This window comes from Meira miltonrushii (genome assembly GCF_003144205.1).
Source record: "Meira miltonrushii strain MCA 3882 unplaced genomic scaffold FA14scaffold_2, whole genome shotgun sequence".
In the NCBI taxonomy this organism is placed as follows: Eukaryota; Fungi; Basidiomycota; class Exobasidiomycetes; order Exobasidiales; family Brachybasidiaceae; genus Meira; species Meira miltonrushii.
This window is the reverse complement of record NW_020289944.1, coordinates 584,206-597,890: the sequence shown is the minus strand read 5'-3', so window position 1 is coordinate 597,890 and position 13,685 is coordinate 584,206. Positions and strand designations below refer to the sequence as shown.

The window sequence follows — 13,685 nt, the reverse complement described above, 5'->3', positions numbered from 1 at the left end:
AACTCAAATTCAAAAACCGTCGTAGGCTGAACTGCATTGCATATTGATTGCACTTTAAGCGCCAGACTGCATATACACGTGAACAACAGCTGGAAGAAATGAATATTCAAAGAATGAATGTTGATCAACACCATCACAACAATAAATGCGCAATGGGTGACTTTTATGTGCGGTATTAGTGAGTATTGCAGATGAAATCCAGCAAAACAGCACATGCTAATAAACACGCTCTCAATACATCACAGCACCGGACATCAGGGAAGACATGGACATGAATTCTTAGAATTCGAATATTCTCGCGGAAGGCTACGATATGCCAACAATTCCAATTATCGCAACGACAGCCTGATCCGAAAGGAGATGTTTGTAGGGCCATTGGTGGTAGAGCAATTACGTGAATTGATTGAAGAAAGTGAAATAATACGTGAAGATGATGAAAAATGGCCAGAGAAAAACGTTGGTGGAAAACAAGAATTAGAGATTCGAATTGGCAATCAACATATTTCATTTGAAACGGCAAAGATTGGTGCTTTGGTGGACGTTCAGGATTCTGAAGATCCGGAAGGATTAAGAGTGTTTTATTATTTGGTACAAGATTTGAAATGTCTGATCTTTAGCTTGATCAATTTGCACTTCAAGATTAAACCAATTTGAACCTCAAAGATGTACTTTTACGCAAATATATGCGCCATACTGTAATTGTATTCCATTAATCAGCAATAGTAACGAATTTTGCTATTAATGTCGGAGAAGAAGCACCAATCAAGATGACTTTGAATGAGAATGACATTGTGAGTAAGATTATACATTGACATGATCAGAAACAGGAGGGGAAGCTCATCAACACCCTTTACGCAATTGTGAGGGTGCGGTAGGCTAGAGAGATACAAACACTTCTATCTCTCACTTCAAATCTTCCGGTACACCCCCGTCCAACCAAACTTTTGCACTGCGTAGGAGATCATCATGTTCCTTGCCTCTATGTCCCGGCATATCACGTTTCACTTTGATAGGAGATGCAGTTTTTCCTTTCATGGACATCTCTTGACAGTAGCCTAAGTAACGATATCCGGATGGGAATGTGGCAAGCAGTTCATCATCTAACTCAGGGACCTGAAATGGATTGAAAAAAATTAGACATTCATTCATCTTTTCGATCAGTTTTCCTTGACTCACCTTTCTAGGGTCGACAGGAATCAGCTTATCCTTCTCATACCAATGACGAACAAGTTTGGCACCCCAATTTCGCTGTCCATCTGGAGCTGTATACTGTTCAAAAAAGAAGCAGAAGCGGCAGTCCGATTCGGCATCTACTTCAATTCCATCCAGTGAGAATCTTTGTGTGATTGTGGCTTTCATCTTGCAAATTGCACGATTGCCTAATAGATCAACAGATGTTCCATGTATGCGATGCATGATAAAGACACCTGCTTCCCTGTTGAGGTGAGATGGAGTTAAGATATTGTTCTAAGACGCAAAGCAACTATTCCTCTACTCACATGCCACCTTTGCTCGCTTCGATAAAGTCATCAATATGTGTTTTACCGGTCCATGTCGTATACACATAAGCTCCTTCAGGATGAAAGATTGAACGAAAGTTTTCCCATTCACGAGAATCCCTATACATTGGCCATCCTTGTGCAAGCTCAACTATACGCCAGCGTTCGAGCGCAGATTCTGGTGAACCGCTGAAGAGGAGAGAGAGAGTAGGTCAATCAAGTTGAATGCCAATTGCAAACAGAGACGTCTAAACCTCCTTTTTACCCACTTATTTCTACTTGCTCGATCTGGTCGTGTACCGGAAGGAAGGCCAGAAAGGGGTACAGATTCGCTCATTGTGAAGCATGAATAGTGGTGTTAATGGGATGAAAGTGGGGTTGATCGTTCTTTCCTCTTTTTTATATATAAATGCTTCTCCGATATACCGGAGTTGGAATCGGATGCATGCATGAGCACAGTGTAGAATATAAGGCGCACCGCCCGCACCGCTGTCATGTTTAGCGTAAAAGAGAACTAAGATCTAAACGATCATCTTCTTTGTCTTGCTTCAATGTCAACCAATCATATTCTAGTATACAAAGAAAGCTGTCCTCTCAGAACATCTACGTTCGTCAGCAGGACAAATAAGAGGTATCAGATTATCAAATCGCTCAATTTGGCTTCATTATTTCGTATGTACAGCAGCGGACTTTGGTATTCCATTGCAATTCAATTCATCTCGGGTGCTCGCCTGTCTCCACAGTTCGTTTTGAGCAGCCTTGATCTGCGTTTCTGATAGATTGACACCAGCAAACAACTGCCAAACTGCTTGTACCTGTTCGGCAATAACATTTATACCTTCAACAACTTTCCAATTGTGCTTCTCGGCCAAGGCGAAAGTGCGGGTCACACGTGGCTTATATGCCATCTCCAACAAAATTCCATTGTTTTGGCTAAGGGTAATCTTAAGTACCGCACTGGCTTGCTTTTCACTTTCCGAACTCGGTTCCAGGTCAGGTACACAGCTCACTCCGATGAGTACAGCCTTTCGTTCTTTTGCATTGACGTTGAAGTTTTGTTGAGCTTGTTCCTCAGTTTCAAGGTGAATAAGTTTTGGGATTATGATTGATGCTAGCTTGAACCCCTTTTCAATGTCTCTTTTGAGGTCATTCACTTCTTTGACATCTCTATTGATGATGTAGATTGTCTTTAAACCAAGTTTCGCTAGAGCGTACACTGCAGCTCGACTGGCTCCTCCTGCCCCCACAATCAGGCCTTCAGAATCGACATCTTCAGGTATGTGAGGCTTTAATGATTCTGAGAGAGTTGAAGGTGTAAGCTGAGTCTATTGGAGTAATGTATCATTCAGCCTTTCGATTACTCACTCAATATTCCTATCCAATCTGTATTCGCTCCCAAAAGTTTATCGTCCCTCTTGTAAATATTATTTATTGCACCAATAGCTTTTGCCGCTTCATCCATCTCTTCAACAACATCAAGAAGTTGAATTTTGAGTGGCATTGTTGGAACGCAACCTATAAAATCATCCTTGCGAATATAAGACAGAGCTTCTTCTTTACTCTTAACGTCAAGATTACTGAACGTCCAATTTGCTCCAATTTGACGTATAACTGTATTATGAATCGCTGGCGCTAAAGCATGACTTACGCCTGAACCTACCAAGTAAAGACTACCTTGCTGTTGCAATGATGGAGGTGTTCCTCGATTCATTTTTCTTATGTAGGAAGGAAGCAAGGATGGTTGCGATGATAAGCAGGAAGCAAGACGCCTTTCATGTCCCTATACCCCGCAATGATTGATTGATGGCGGCCTCCGCTCCGATTTGGATCGGACTTCTAGCGCGCTGGCCCTGCAATGCGCAACGCACGCACGCACATCATCCTTTCGAGTTTATAAGAGCTCACCTCATTCATCTTGCCATTCAATTCGAAGTTAAGGTTCATCCTTGCTATCTGATTAAACAATGGTGTCGATGATAAATCCTTTTTTGATAATCTTTATGATTTTCTCAACTTATTTATTTTTTCTATCGCTGTTAAAGGTTCTATCTAAATCTTTTGAGGGCAAGAGAGTCATCAAAGTTTGAAAGTTACTCTTCGAGCTGTGGAAATCTACTTTGCGCTCATTTATGAGTATTTCAATTATCATCTCGAGCGTGGAAGTAGTTTTGGTTGTGCGTATCTACCAAATGCACGGTAAACTGAGAAAACACAGTAGTTGTCTTTATCTCTAGAACTTGAGGCTCATTCAAAAACTCTTATAGCTAATAGAAACGTAATCAGTTGCATGCAAATTAAGTTCAAAGAATTGCATAACACAAATGAACCTGAACGCTAAGCAAGTGATACAACTCACCTTTCACATACCTCTGTATGCGTTTCTTTAGACTTTTTTTTTTGGCTATGAACTGTTTCGCTCTAGCTTGATCTAGAAAATTCTAATCTTTTAGCCTAGATTGTCCCCCTAGTTATCATGCCATTTGGAATCTCAAATATCATAGTACTTCGTCATACCTAGCTCCGCACTGGTTGTAAAGTATATCGTTCAACTTCGTTTGCTATGGCATCGTCATAACTCCTTAAAGCATACGCGATGATTCTATAAGCTCCTATCAGTAAAGCATCTAAATGAGGAGACAGTATTATACTGTCTATGATTTCTCCTATTGGCATATCTTGTGATTCAACGAATACTTCACCAACTCGTAAAATGTCTTTTTTACTGCTTAGCTATAATTTTCTCATGCTTGCTATCATCATTTTTTTTTAAAAATCTCTATATGTTGCGATCAATAAGCTCCTCTTCTACATTCTTTTATCGTTTTTCAGTAGGAGTCATCACCACAATGAAAAGTATAAAAGAACGACTTTCGTCTTGTTTTATCTAAGAAAGAGAATCTTCTCTACCATTTTCTCCTACCCGCAAAAATATAATCAGAGCTATGGTCTCAAAAATCAACCTCTTCTTTCTTCCTTTAGCCTTAAGTGTCTTCCTGGCTGGAACAATCAGTTCTGCTCAAGAAACAACGCCAGGTTCAAGTGGTGATTTAGGAGGCTTATATCAACCTCCCCATCCGGCAAAACGTATGCCAGAAGGTGCAGCCTTTGGAAACGGAGGTGGTATCAAATCACTCCGTCCGACAAAGGGAAAGCGTGAACCATATGGAAACACAAATCTTCCTCATAGGACTCCCAAAAATCATACAATAAAGCGTGAGCCAGAAGCTATGAATATCTTACCACGCAGGATTACAATTATCCGCACAGGCAAACGTGATGACGACGATGAAACACTATCTGGAAATGTGAACCCAAAGAAACGTAGCCCGCAAGAAGGCGGTGACAGCGGTGTCAATAACAAACCAGCACCACCTTCTGGAGGTGTGAACCCAAAGAAACGTAGCCCACAAAACGGAAACGGTGATGAACCCAACAAAGGAGGAGGACCACCTTCAAAACGTAGCCCACAAGGAGATGGATCTGGCTCTGCCTCTGGCGGAATCGACCACTGATAAACGAGGGCACCCTGCACAATAAATCCAGAATGTAGCACACAAAATGGTGGTGCTAACACTGGCAGCGATGGCGGTGGCAACTTTGAGGATAGAAAAGGTGGCGGAGGCAACATCGGCGGCGGCGGCAGATCAAGCAGTATACCGTGAGTAATCCTTCAAAGTACACTCTAGATCGGAATCTATCAATTTGTTTACATTCTAATCTCAAAACGATATAACGTACTCTTTTTGTTATTCTTTTTGCTATTCTTATATCTTTTTTTCTCTTATACATTTTTTTCTCTTTTCCATATCTATCCTTCTTTTTCCTATATTCAACTTTCTTATAATTCCTACTTATGTTTCTCCCCTTTCTCTAATCATTCTCTTTTTCATATTCTTTTTATCTTTATATTTCCATTTATCATCTTACTTAATGAGCCCTGGGTCCTGTATTCAATGATAACATTGATTTTATTCAATCACTCATTCAGAAATACTGCATCTCTTTGGAATACATTGAAAGGCATTACGCCATCTTAGTGAACATTGATTTTGGAAGCCAGCAGAAGTAGGCCTGTAGATAGATGATCATCAGGCATAACATACTATCCCTCTATATCAGTCTATTGGAAATCTCTTCAAGCATAGTATTGGACCTTCGATATAATTCATGTGGCTAGGATACTCAAGATCTCCTGATCGTTCGATCGTGGTGAGTAGACTAGCGCGGAAGATGTATATCAGTACCATCACACGAGCTCCTAATCGCATTCCTACTTGATTCGCTTCAACGTCGTTCTAGCTCCTTACATCAGTAGTACTATTCCTATAAGCTCCTATAAGTATATCACTAAGATAAAGAAATGCGAACATCACGTCTATAAATTCTCCTAAAAGCATACTTTGTGATCTAACAAACGATTTATTCAAATTATTCCTTCTTTATCGCTCAGCTAGAGCACTTTCATGCTTTCAACCGTCATAGTTCGCGAGTAGGAATTTCTAGATTATAAAGTTGTTCAGCTCCTCTCCTACATTCTTTCACTGAAAATTCAAGCCTTTATTGGAGTGCATGTTTAGAAAATATCAACAAGTTATCAATGTTTACTGATAGGAGGTATGAGCAGGATGAAAGGTATAAATATTGACAGATTTCTTAATTTTTTCCCCCATTCAGACAACAATTCACAACCTCAACCAAAATCGTGAAAGCTATGGTTTCAAAAATCAATCTTTTCTTTTTCCCTTTAGCATTAAGCTTCTTATTATCTCAAAACGTCAACGCTGATGGAATTCACTCGCCTGATAATGTTGCTAAGGCGGTCAAACGTATGCCAGAAGCAACTTTTTCTGGAGGAGTTGTAAAAAAGAGACAAGTTCGTTCTAAGCTCTTTCCGCGAGATGATCATGTTATAGAGACTAAAATCGGCCCGGGAAGACGTGATTCACAAGATCATGTGGTAGAGGATAGTTTCCGCCCGGTAAGACGTGATAAACAACCAGGTCACCAAAAAGGAGAGTCGGGATCAGGTAACCCCAGAGTGCACGGAAGAAGACGTGATTCACAAATAGGTCACCATGGCGGACCAGGCAACCCCAGAGTGCACGATGGCTGAAAATCAAACATGACCCACAAGAAGATGGCGAAATTGATCGTTGTACATAGCTCAAAGCAGTTTTGTACCAGGTTGATGTTCTCCCTTACTCAAGTATGCAAGGTGAAATAACGTATTCAAATTTCAACATTTCTTTTTTATATATTTGCATCCTTTTCTCATTCGATCTCTTCTATCTCTTGTCTATCAATTAATCAGCCATTAGTTTAAGCATGAGTATAGTGCGTGTGTGATTTTACTCCGATTTAAAATCCGATCTGTCTCAACGGTTAATTATGCACGGAGTTTGTGCTATTGAGAAGAAAATATATAAAAAGAAGCTAGAGCAATAACTTCTCATTTAATAGCAGCGCGTCACACACAAAAAGTTATGTCCCTTGCCAACAAAACCAAAGAACCATTGAAAGGTGCCACTTTTGGTAATCCAATCAAACATAGTGTTGGACCATTGGTACATAATCATGTAGCCAAAATACTCAACATTCCTTGGTCATTCGATCATGGTGAATATGCAAGCGTAGAAGAAGTTCATGAGCAACTTCGAGATGGGGCTTTTGGGATGGGAGCAATCACTATGCCATTCAAATCTACAATAATGCCTTTTTTGAATGGCATTGATGAGGAAGCAAATGCAATCGGAGCTGTAAACACAATCAGTCATCTCAATAAAGACGGAAAAGATTGGCTTCAAGGTCATAACACAGACGCAGCAGGAATTGCGCAAGTGTTCAATGAATGCACATCCCTATCAGAAATACCACAGCGAATCGGACTGGTGATCGGATCGGGTGGTGCAGCAAGAGCTGCTGTTTGGGCTCTTTTAATGACACTGAAGTGTACTTCCGTCATGATCGTTGCACGCTATGCCAATGCTGTGGAAGATATGATCAATTCATTCAAGGAAATAGGTAGCAAATATGGGATACCGATTCCAGAATGTGTCTTTCATGTTAAATCGGTCCAGCATGCAAAAAGATTGCTTGCTCAAGGTGTAACGCCATCTTTAGCAGTAAGCTGTATCCCTGATCCTCTTTTCGAAGCAGCTAACAAAGATGTCAAAACACAATCAGAGGGAAAGGAACAAGAGCGTCAAACTTTTGCTATATTGGATCAATTATTGGTCGGAAGACTTCACCGCAGACAGAGGCAAAGTACACCTTGCATCTTTCTTGACATGTGTTTCAAGTGAGTCATCTACAAGGAGTGCGGTGTTGATACGTTAGCTGACCTTTATTCATCCTCTAGACCAATGTATACGTCCTTAATGCGTCTAGCTGAAACAGACGGTTGGACAGTGATTGGAGGAATTGAAGTTCTTGGCGCTCAGCTGATCGAACAATGGAGAATTTGGCTTGGTGAAGGTAATTTGTTTGACTCCATTCCTCAAGATCAAGTACGAGCAAAAATGCGCGAACTGGCTATCAACAGCACATCCTTGCAAGTTTCTACCTCACAGAGTCGCCCCAAATCTCTACACGAACGACTAAAGAGTATGCCACAAGGCATCATGAGTGCTTCATTGGGCAGTGGACAAGTACACGATATCGAGTCAAAGATTCGAGCGACAAAAGAAGAAGGATTTGAAGGTATTGAAATCTTTTATGAATGTTTACGTTTGGTGTCTGTGGAAATAGCGGGCAAAAGTAGCTCAGAGCAACCAACAGATGACGAGTTGAGAGCAGGTGCAAAGAAGGTTCGACAATTGTGCGATAAATACGGAGTTTTTGTCATCGCATTGCAACCTTGGCTGAACTATGTCGGCTTAAAAGACCGAAAGGAACGTGACCGAAGATTGGAACAGGTGTTACCACTTTGGTTTGAATTAGCCGATTTGCTTGGTACGAATACCATGCAAATTCCTTCACAGATGTACAAGAATATATCGACGAATGACCCTGAAGTTGTCATTGATGATTTACGCAAGCTGGCAGAGGCAGGATTGTATGGAAGAGAGAAGCAAGGTAAAAATCCTATTCGTTTTGCTTATGAAGCAATGGCTTTTGGTGCATTCACAAGTCGTTGGCAGGATGCATGGGAAGAAGTTGTAGCTGTGGATATGCCTAATGTGAGTAATCTTTTGCAGAGCAGCATTTGGATCGAACTAACACTCTTCTTTGCATCTCTTCAATTCCAGTTCGGCATTGTTCTTGACACATTTCAAATTCTGGGCGAATGTTGGGCAGATCCTGCAAGTCCCAGTGGTGTGCTGTACGATGCAGAAATCCGATTGCAAGAAAGCCTGCACGATCTCCGCACAACATTCGCAGGCCATCTGGAAGAACAAACAAAGAATCGTCGAAAGGTCTTTTACGTTCAAGTTGGTGATGCTGAACGATTCCCAGAGCCATTGAATATGGAAAATAGTCTTTTTGATCTTTCCATGCATGCAAATATAAAGATGGCATGGAATCGATCATGTCGTACATTTGCATGTGAAGGCTATTTGCCTTTGCTACCTTTACTCAAAGTACTCTTTCAAGATATCAGGTTCGAGGGCATGGTGAGCGCAGAGTTGATGAATGTGAACACAAGTAGCAAGGAAGAAACCTTCCCATTACGTTCGGCTCAAAGGGCGAGAGTAGCTTGGCAGAAATGTGTAGATCTCTTGATTCAAGAGTCTAAAACACCAAGCGTGGTCTAATTTGTAAAGAAGTGTGGTCAACAACTTCATGCTGTAATATGATGCTAATGAAAATGTACTATGTGATAAAATACAGATGGTTGTAGGATCGAAAATGCGGGGAAGTCTAATTGACAAACTTTAAATTACACTGCTCGGCTGACGCGACCGATGAATCGCCGGCGCTTCGGCTTATCGGGGGGAACGTGAGTCAGGAAGTGACTCGAATAGCATCTATTGAAATTGTTGTACAATCTTCTTCTCCAGGAATACAGAGAGAGGCGCTTTTGCTTTTTCATAAGGCGGAAAGGCAGCACATGGGCTGAAACCAATACGATGATAAAATCGTAGAGCTTGTTGATTGAACGATCCAGTTTCCACCAAAAGCGTGTCAAAGCCAAATTGTTGTGCATGTTGCTCTAATGATGAGATCAATCGTTCACCCAGTCTGAATGGAGGTCCACGAGCTTCTGGAATGACAAACATACGCTTTACTTCTGCTCTGCTGTCATCAACTTTTCTTAGACCAGCTGCTGCCACATACTTGACCTCGTTAGATTCTTTCACTTGTTGACGTATCAAAAGGAACAACAAACAATCCTCTGCATCCATGCTTTTCCCCGGCTCTCCCGGATCTTCAGGATATCGTGAATAGAATTCATCATGTTGCATTTGTCGTAACTTCACAGCATTGCAATCGTTCCAAGGAACCGCAACAATTTCGAAAGGAAAGGTATCCTCTGTAGTCATGATGAATTCCGTGTTGAGCAGTTATTTGCGCTCGAGTGCTGCTCAAAAAAGAGGTGTTGGCTGTCAATTCTCAAGATGATGGACATTTTTCTCAAATGCTGTTAGCATATGCACATTCCTGACCTCGTGCTCAGTTTGCCGCATGCATGCGAACTGAGTCACGTTTTCCTCGTTGGCGCAACTTCAGTCTGATCAGACACAGCCTGCGTGCATTTATGCACGCATACATAAAACTCATAGACCCTTTGTCACTGTATGTACCTTACCTTCACCTTCCCTGTGAATGTCATCGTTTCCCATTAGAGTTAACAGCTCTAGTATCGTCCACTGCTCAAGTCCACAATAGGTGGCAATTCGAAAGTCTACATCAGGTAGCAATTTTAAGGTCCACAGGAAGTGGCATCAGGCAAGTCTACGCAGTAGCATTTATTCAACTCAATATTTACAACTATTTATCAACGAAACGTTAAGATGTCGAACGATTCGACAGGATTATCAACGAAAAGCGAAGAAACGCCTATGTTGGCAAAGTATAAAAGAGATTACTTTATATGGGTTCTTAAATTTAAACGATGGTTAAGCTTAAAAGACTGTTATATATATAATATAATATTCAGTACCGTTAAAGAACTATAAGCCCTAGTGAAACTAATAAAACTAGGTTAAGATAGATTTACAGATATATAAGATATAAGTATATATATCGTTAAATAAGAAGTAATAGGAGAAAACTTAGTAGGAATAAGTTATATATCGAATACTCGTTAAAGTATAGTGGTAGCTATAGTAGTAAATATATTAGTAGAAGTACTATATGATATTTAAATACTTTAAATAATCTTAATATAAATAATATAAGATAACTCGATTTATAATAAATACTAAGTAGAATTAATAATATATAATATTTTATATATTAAATATCAATGAAAAATAGCGAAAATCAACGAAGTAAAAGAGAAATCACTTATATTACTATATTTCTATATTAGTAAAGTTAATAATAGTATTTTAATTTATAATGAAAAGGACCTGAAAGTAGTATAGATAATACTTAAAGATTATTATTCTATATTATAAAATAGTTTTTATAATTAAGTAGAATACGATTTTATAAGTTTCTACTTAAATTATAATAAATCGGTTACTAATTACTATCGATAATTAAAGATTATTATCGAGAAACTTAAGGTATATAGCGAACCTATTTTAAATCATAAGTATATATAGAAAATAATTAATAGTTTACTATCGTATATATATAGTTATAAAGAAATTATAACTATTAAATATAATCGATTTATATCTAAAGAAATTATACTATAAATTATTTAAATACTTAAATATAAGTTATACGATTAATATAAAAAATATATTATTAAGTATAAATATAAATAATCTTATTAAAACTTAAAAAATCGTAAAGAATCAATATAATTTACTTAGAATTAATTAATATCTATAATATAAGTAAATATAAGTTCTTATCTAATAGTTACTAGTAGATATATAATATATTTTAATATTATATATAAAAAGGTTATTTTATAATTTTATATTTATAAGCTCGTATTAGCCTAAGTATTATCGAGAAGAATTATAAATCGATTACTAATAAACAGGCTATATATTATATAAAATTTAAGTAAAATAAAGTATAAATATAAGTGAATATTATTAAATCTATTAATAATTATATTAAATCGGCTTATAAATTATTATTATTTAATAGTGTATTAGATTATTATATTAATATAGTATAAGAAATTATCGATAAATCATTAAAAGTTAAAGAAATTATCGATCTTAATTTAAAGTATAAAGATTTACCTATAGTTAATATAATATAAGAATAAATAACTTAGATAATTAATACTAGTATATCTAATTATATTATAATAAACTATAAAGCTTTTACCGAGTTTTATCTTAAAGTAATCTCGATTTATATTAGTGATAATCAAATTATCTTTATATTTAGTTAAGATATAATTATCTTAAATAGATTTAATAAAAAGAATTAAATCTTAGAAATTATATTAAAGAATATTATTTATTTACTATAATTTATAAGTAACTTATTATTAACTTATCGATTTTTTACTGATTATAAAGAGTTATATAATAAAGAAATCTATTTTTAAAAAAACAAATATAAAGTTTTCTTTATATAGTATAAAGATAATTAGAAAGTTATTATAGGTTATTTATATAGTTTATCACTATTCTTATAAACTAAAAGTATATTTATTATATTTATAGCTTAGGCTATCTCTTTAAAGTTATTTTATAATTATATTAGTTATTATTCTTATAGTACTATATTAAAAACTATCGAAAATATAAAAAGTATTACGATTTAAAAGGAATCTATAAAAATCGATTATAAAGTATATATTTTAGATAAGTATAAGCGATCGTTATTTTACCTAAGTAAATCTTATACTCTTATATCTCTTAATTTATTATATATAGATATTATCGGTAAGATTTATATCGATTTCTAGATTAACGAATAATATTTATTAATAATTATTAATAATTATTCTTAATATATAGTTATTTTATCATTAAAGTTAATAGCTAATTTATATAAAATGATTATTAAATAGATTCGTTTTATAGAAACTTAATATTTAAAGAAAGTTAAGGTAATTTATACCGATTAAGATAGTATATTTAAGAATAGTAATTTTATAAAGTATATAATATTTAATAGTATTTATTATAAATTTATTACTCTATATACTCTATAATAAAATAGTTAAATCGAACAATTCTATTAGACTCTTTTCGATAAAGTTTATTCGTTTATTACTATCGGTAATTTACCTTATAGTTTATAAGTTTATACTATAATTTATATTTATATACTATATAATTTAACTATAAACTATAGAATTAGTTTTAAGATACTATTTAAATTATAGACTAGTTTACCACTTAATATTAATTACTATTATATATTTAGTTATTTAACTTATATATATTTATATACTCTTAATAATAATTTAAATAAAATTATATCTTATTTAAAAAGATTAATATATATTAATACTACTTAAGATAATAGTATAAAAGTATAGAAATTAATAGATATCGAAATAAAGTAAATTATATTAAGTTATAATATAATTTTTAAAGAAATAGTTTTTCCTTTATAAGTTTTAAATTTTATATTATTATTATCTCTTATCGTATATTTTTATAAAGAGATTTCTACTAAAATATATTATAATAGTTTTCGTTATATAAGTTTATAGTAAGATTCGATTAATTTTATATATAGATATACTACTTTTATTAATAATAATAAACTTAAGAATATTTTTAAAACTTATTATTATCTTAATATAGATAAATAATAAGTTATAGTTTAAGTTAAATTAAAATTACTCGATATAAATTATACTTAAGAAATCGTAAATCATTCTAAAAATTATATAATCGTCAGCTATAAATAAGTTTTTAAAGTTAAATATAATACTAATAACTTTATTAATAAATATAAAGCTTATTTAGTTACTTATAATTATTTTTAATAAGCTAGTATTAATTTTAATAAAATATATATACCTATTATCTAAATTACTATACTTTATTTCTTAATCGTATTTACTACTACTAAAGGTTAGCTTCTTTATTAAATAGATATTTATATAGCTTATCTTTACGATAATATTAATAAGGAAATCTATATAGA

At 35.3% G+C, this 13,685-nt stretch overlaps 7 protein-coding genes across 7 annotated transcripts; 4 read left to right on the top strand and 3 right to left on the bottom strand.

Moving 5' to 3' along the window:
- Positions 1-152: 152 nt before the first annotated feature.
- Positions 153-654, top strand: FA14DRAFT_164005 (mago nashi; the record flags this gene model as incomplete). The annotated part of the gene is made up of 2 exons (XM_025499855.1): positions 153-178; positions 246-654. The coding sequence occupies 2 exons, from the start codon at positions 153-155 to the stop codon at positions 652-654; spliced, it is 435 nt and encodes a 144-aa protein (XP_025355059.1).
- FA14DRAFT_132500 (uncharacterized protein) lies at positions 565-1,858 on the bottom strand. Its single transcript, XM_025496948.1, has 4 exons — positions 1,769-1,858; positions 1,500-1,688; positions 1,177-1,435; positions 565-1,113 (listed from the first exon to the last, which is right to left on the bottom strand). Exons 1-4 carry the CDS (start codon positions 1,834-1,836, stop codon positions 904-906), a joined length of 726 nt encoding a protein of 241 aa, XP_025355058.1. The 5' UTR covers positions 1,837-1,858; the 3' UTR covers positions 565-903.
- A 217-nt stretch (positions 1,859-2,075) lies between these two features.
- FA14DRAFT_188813 (NAD(P)-binding protein) lies at positions 2,076-3,281 on the bottom strand. Its single transcript, XM_025501679.1, has 2 exons — positions 2,865-3,281; positions 2,076-2,796 (listed from the first exon to the last, which is right to left on the bottom strand). The coding sequence occupies exons 1-2, from the start codon at positions 3,208-3,210 to the stop codon at positions 2,165-2,167; spliced, it is 978 nt and encodes a 325-aa protein (XP_025355057.1). The 5' UTR covers positions 3,211-3,281; the 3' UTR covers positions 2,076-2,164.
- A 1,160-nt stretch (positions 3,282-4,441) lies between these two features.
- On the top strand, positions 4,442-5,011 carry FA14DRAFT_184213 (uncharacterized protein; the record flags this gene model as incomplete). Its single annotated transcript, XM_025501377.1, has 1 exon — positions 4,442-5,011. The coding sequence occupies one exon, from the start codon at positions 4,442-4,444 to the stop codon at positions 5,009-5,011; it is 570 nt and encodes a 189-aa protein (XP_025355056.1).
- A 46-nt stretch (positions 5,012-5,057) lies between these two features.
- On the top strand, positions 5,058-6,612 carry FA14DRAFT_178151 (uncharacterized protein; the record flags this gene model as incomplete). Its single annotated transcript, XM_025500822.1, has 2 exons — positions 5,058-5,157; positions 6,248-6,612. 2 exons carry the CDS (start codon positions 5,058-5,060, stop codon positions 6,610-6,612), a joined length of 465 nt encoding a protein of 154 aa, XP_025355055.1.
- A 352-nt stretch (positions 6,613-6,964) lies between these two features.
- Positions 6,965-9,320, top strand: FA14DRAFT_171494 (xylose isomerase-like protein). The gene is made up of 3 exons (XM_025500334.1): positions 6,965-7,797; positions 7,858-8,677; positions 8,747-9,320. The coding sequence occupies exons 1-3, from the start codon at positions 6,983-6,985 to the stop codon at positions 9,251-9,253; spliced, it is 2,142 nt and encodes a 713-aa protein (XP_025355054.1). The 5' UTR covers positions 6,965-6,982; the 3' UTR covers positions 9,254-9,320.
- On the bottom strand, positions 9,216-10,247 carry FA14DRAFT_33732 (uncharacterized protein). The gene has a single exon (XM_025502210.1). The coding sequence runs from the start codon at positions 9,980-9,982 to the stop codon at positions 9,467-9,469; it is 516 nt and encodes a 171-aa protein (XP_025355053.1). The 5' UTR covers positions 9,983-10,247; the 3' UTR covers positions 9,216-9,466.
- Between the last annotated feature and the right edge of the window lie 3,438 nt (positions 10,248-13,685).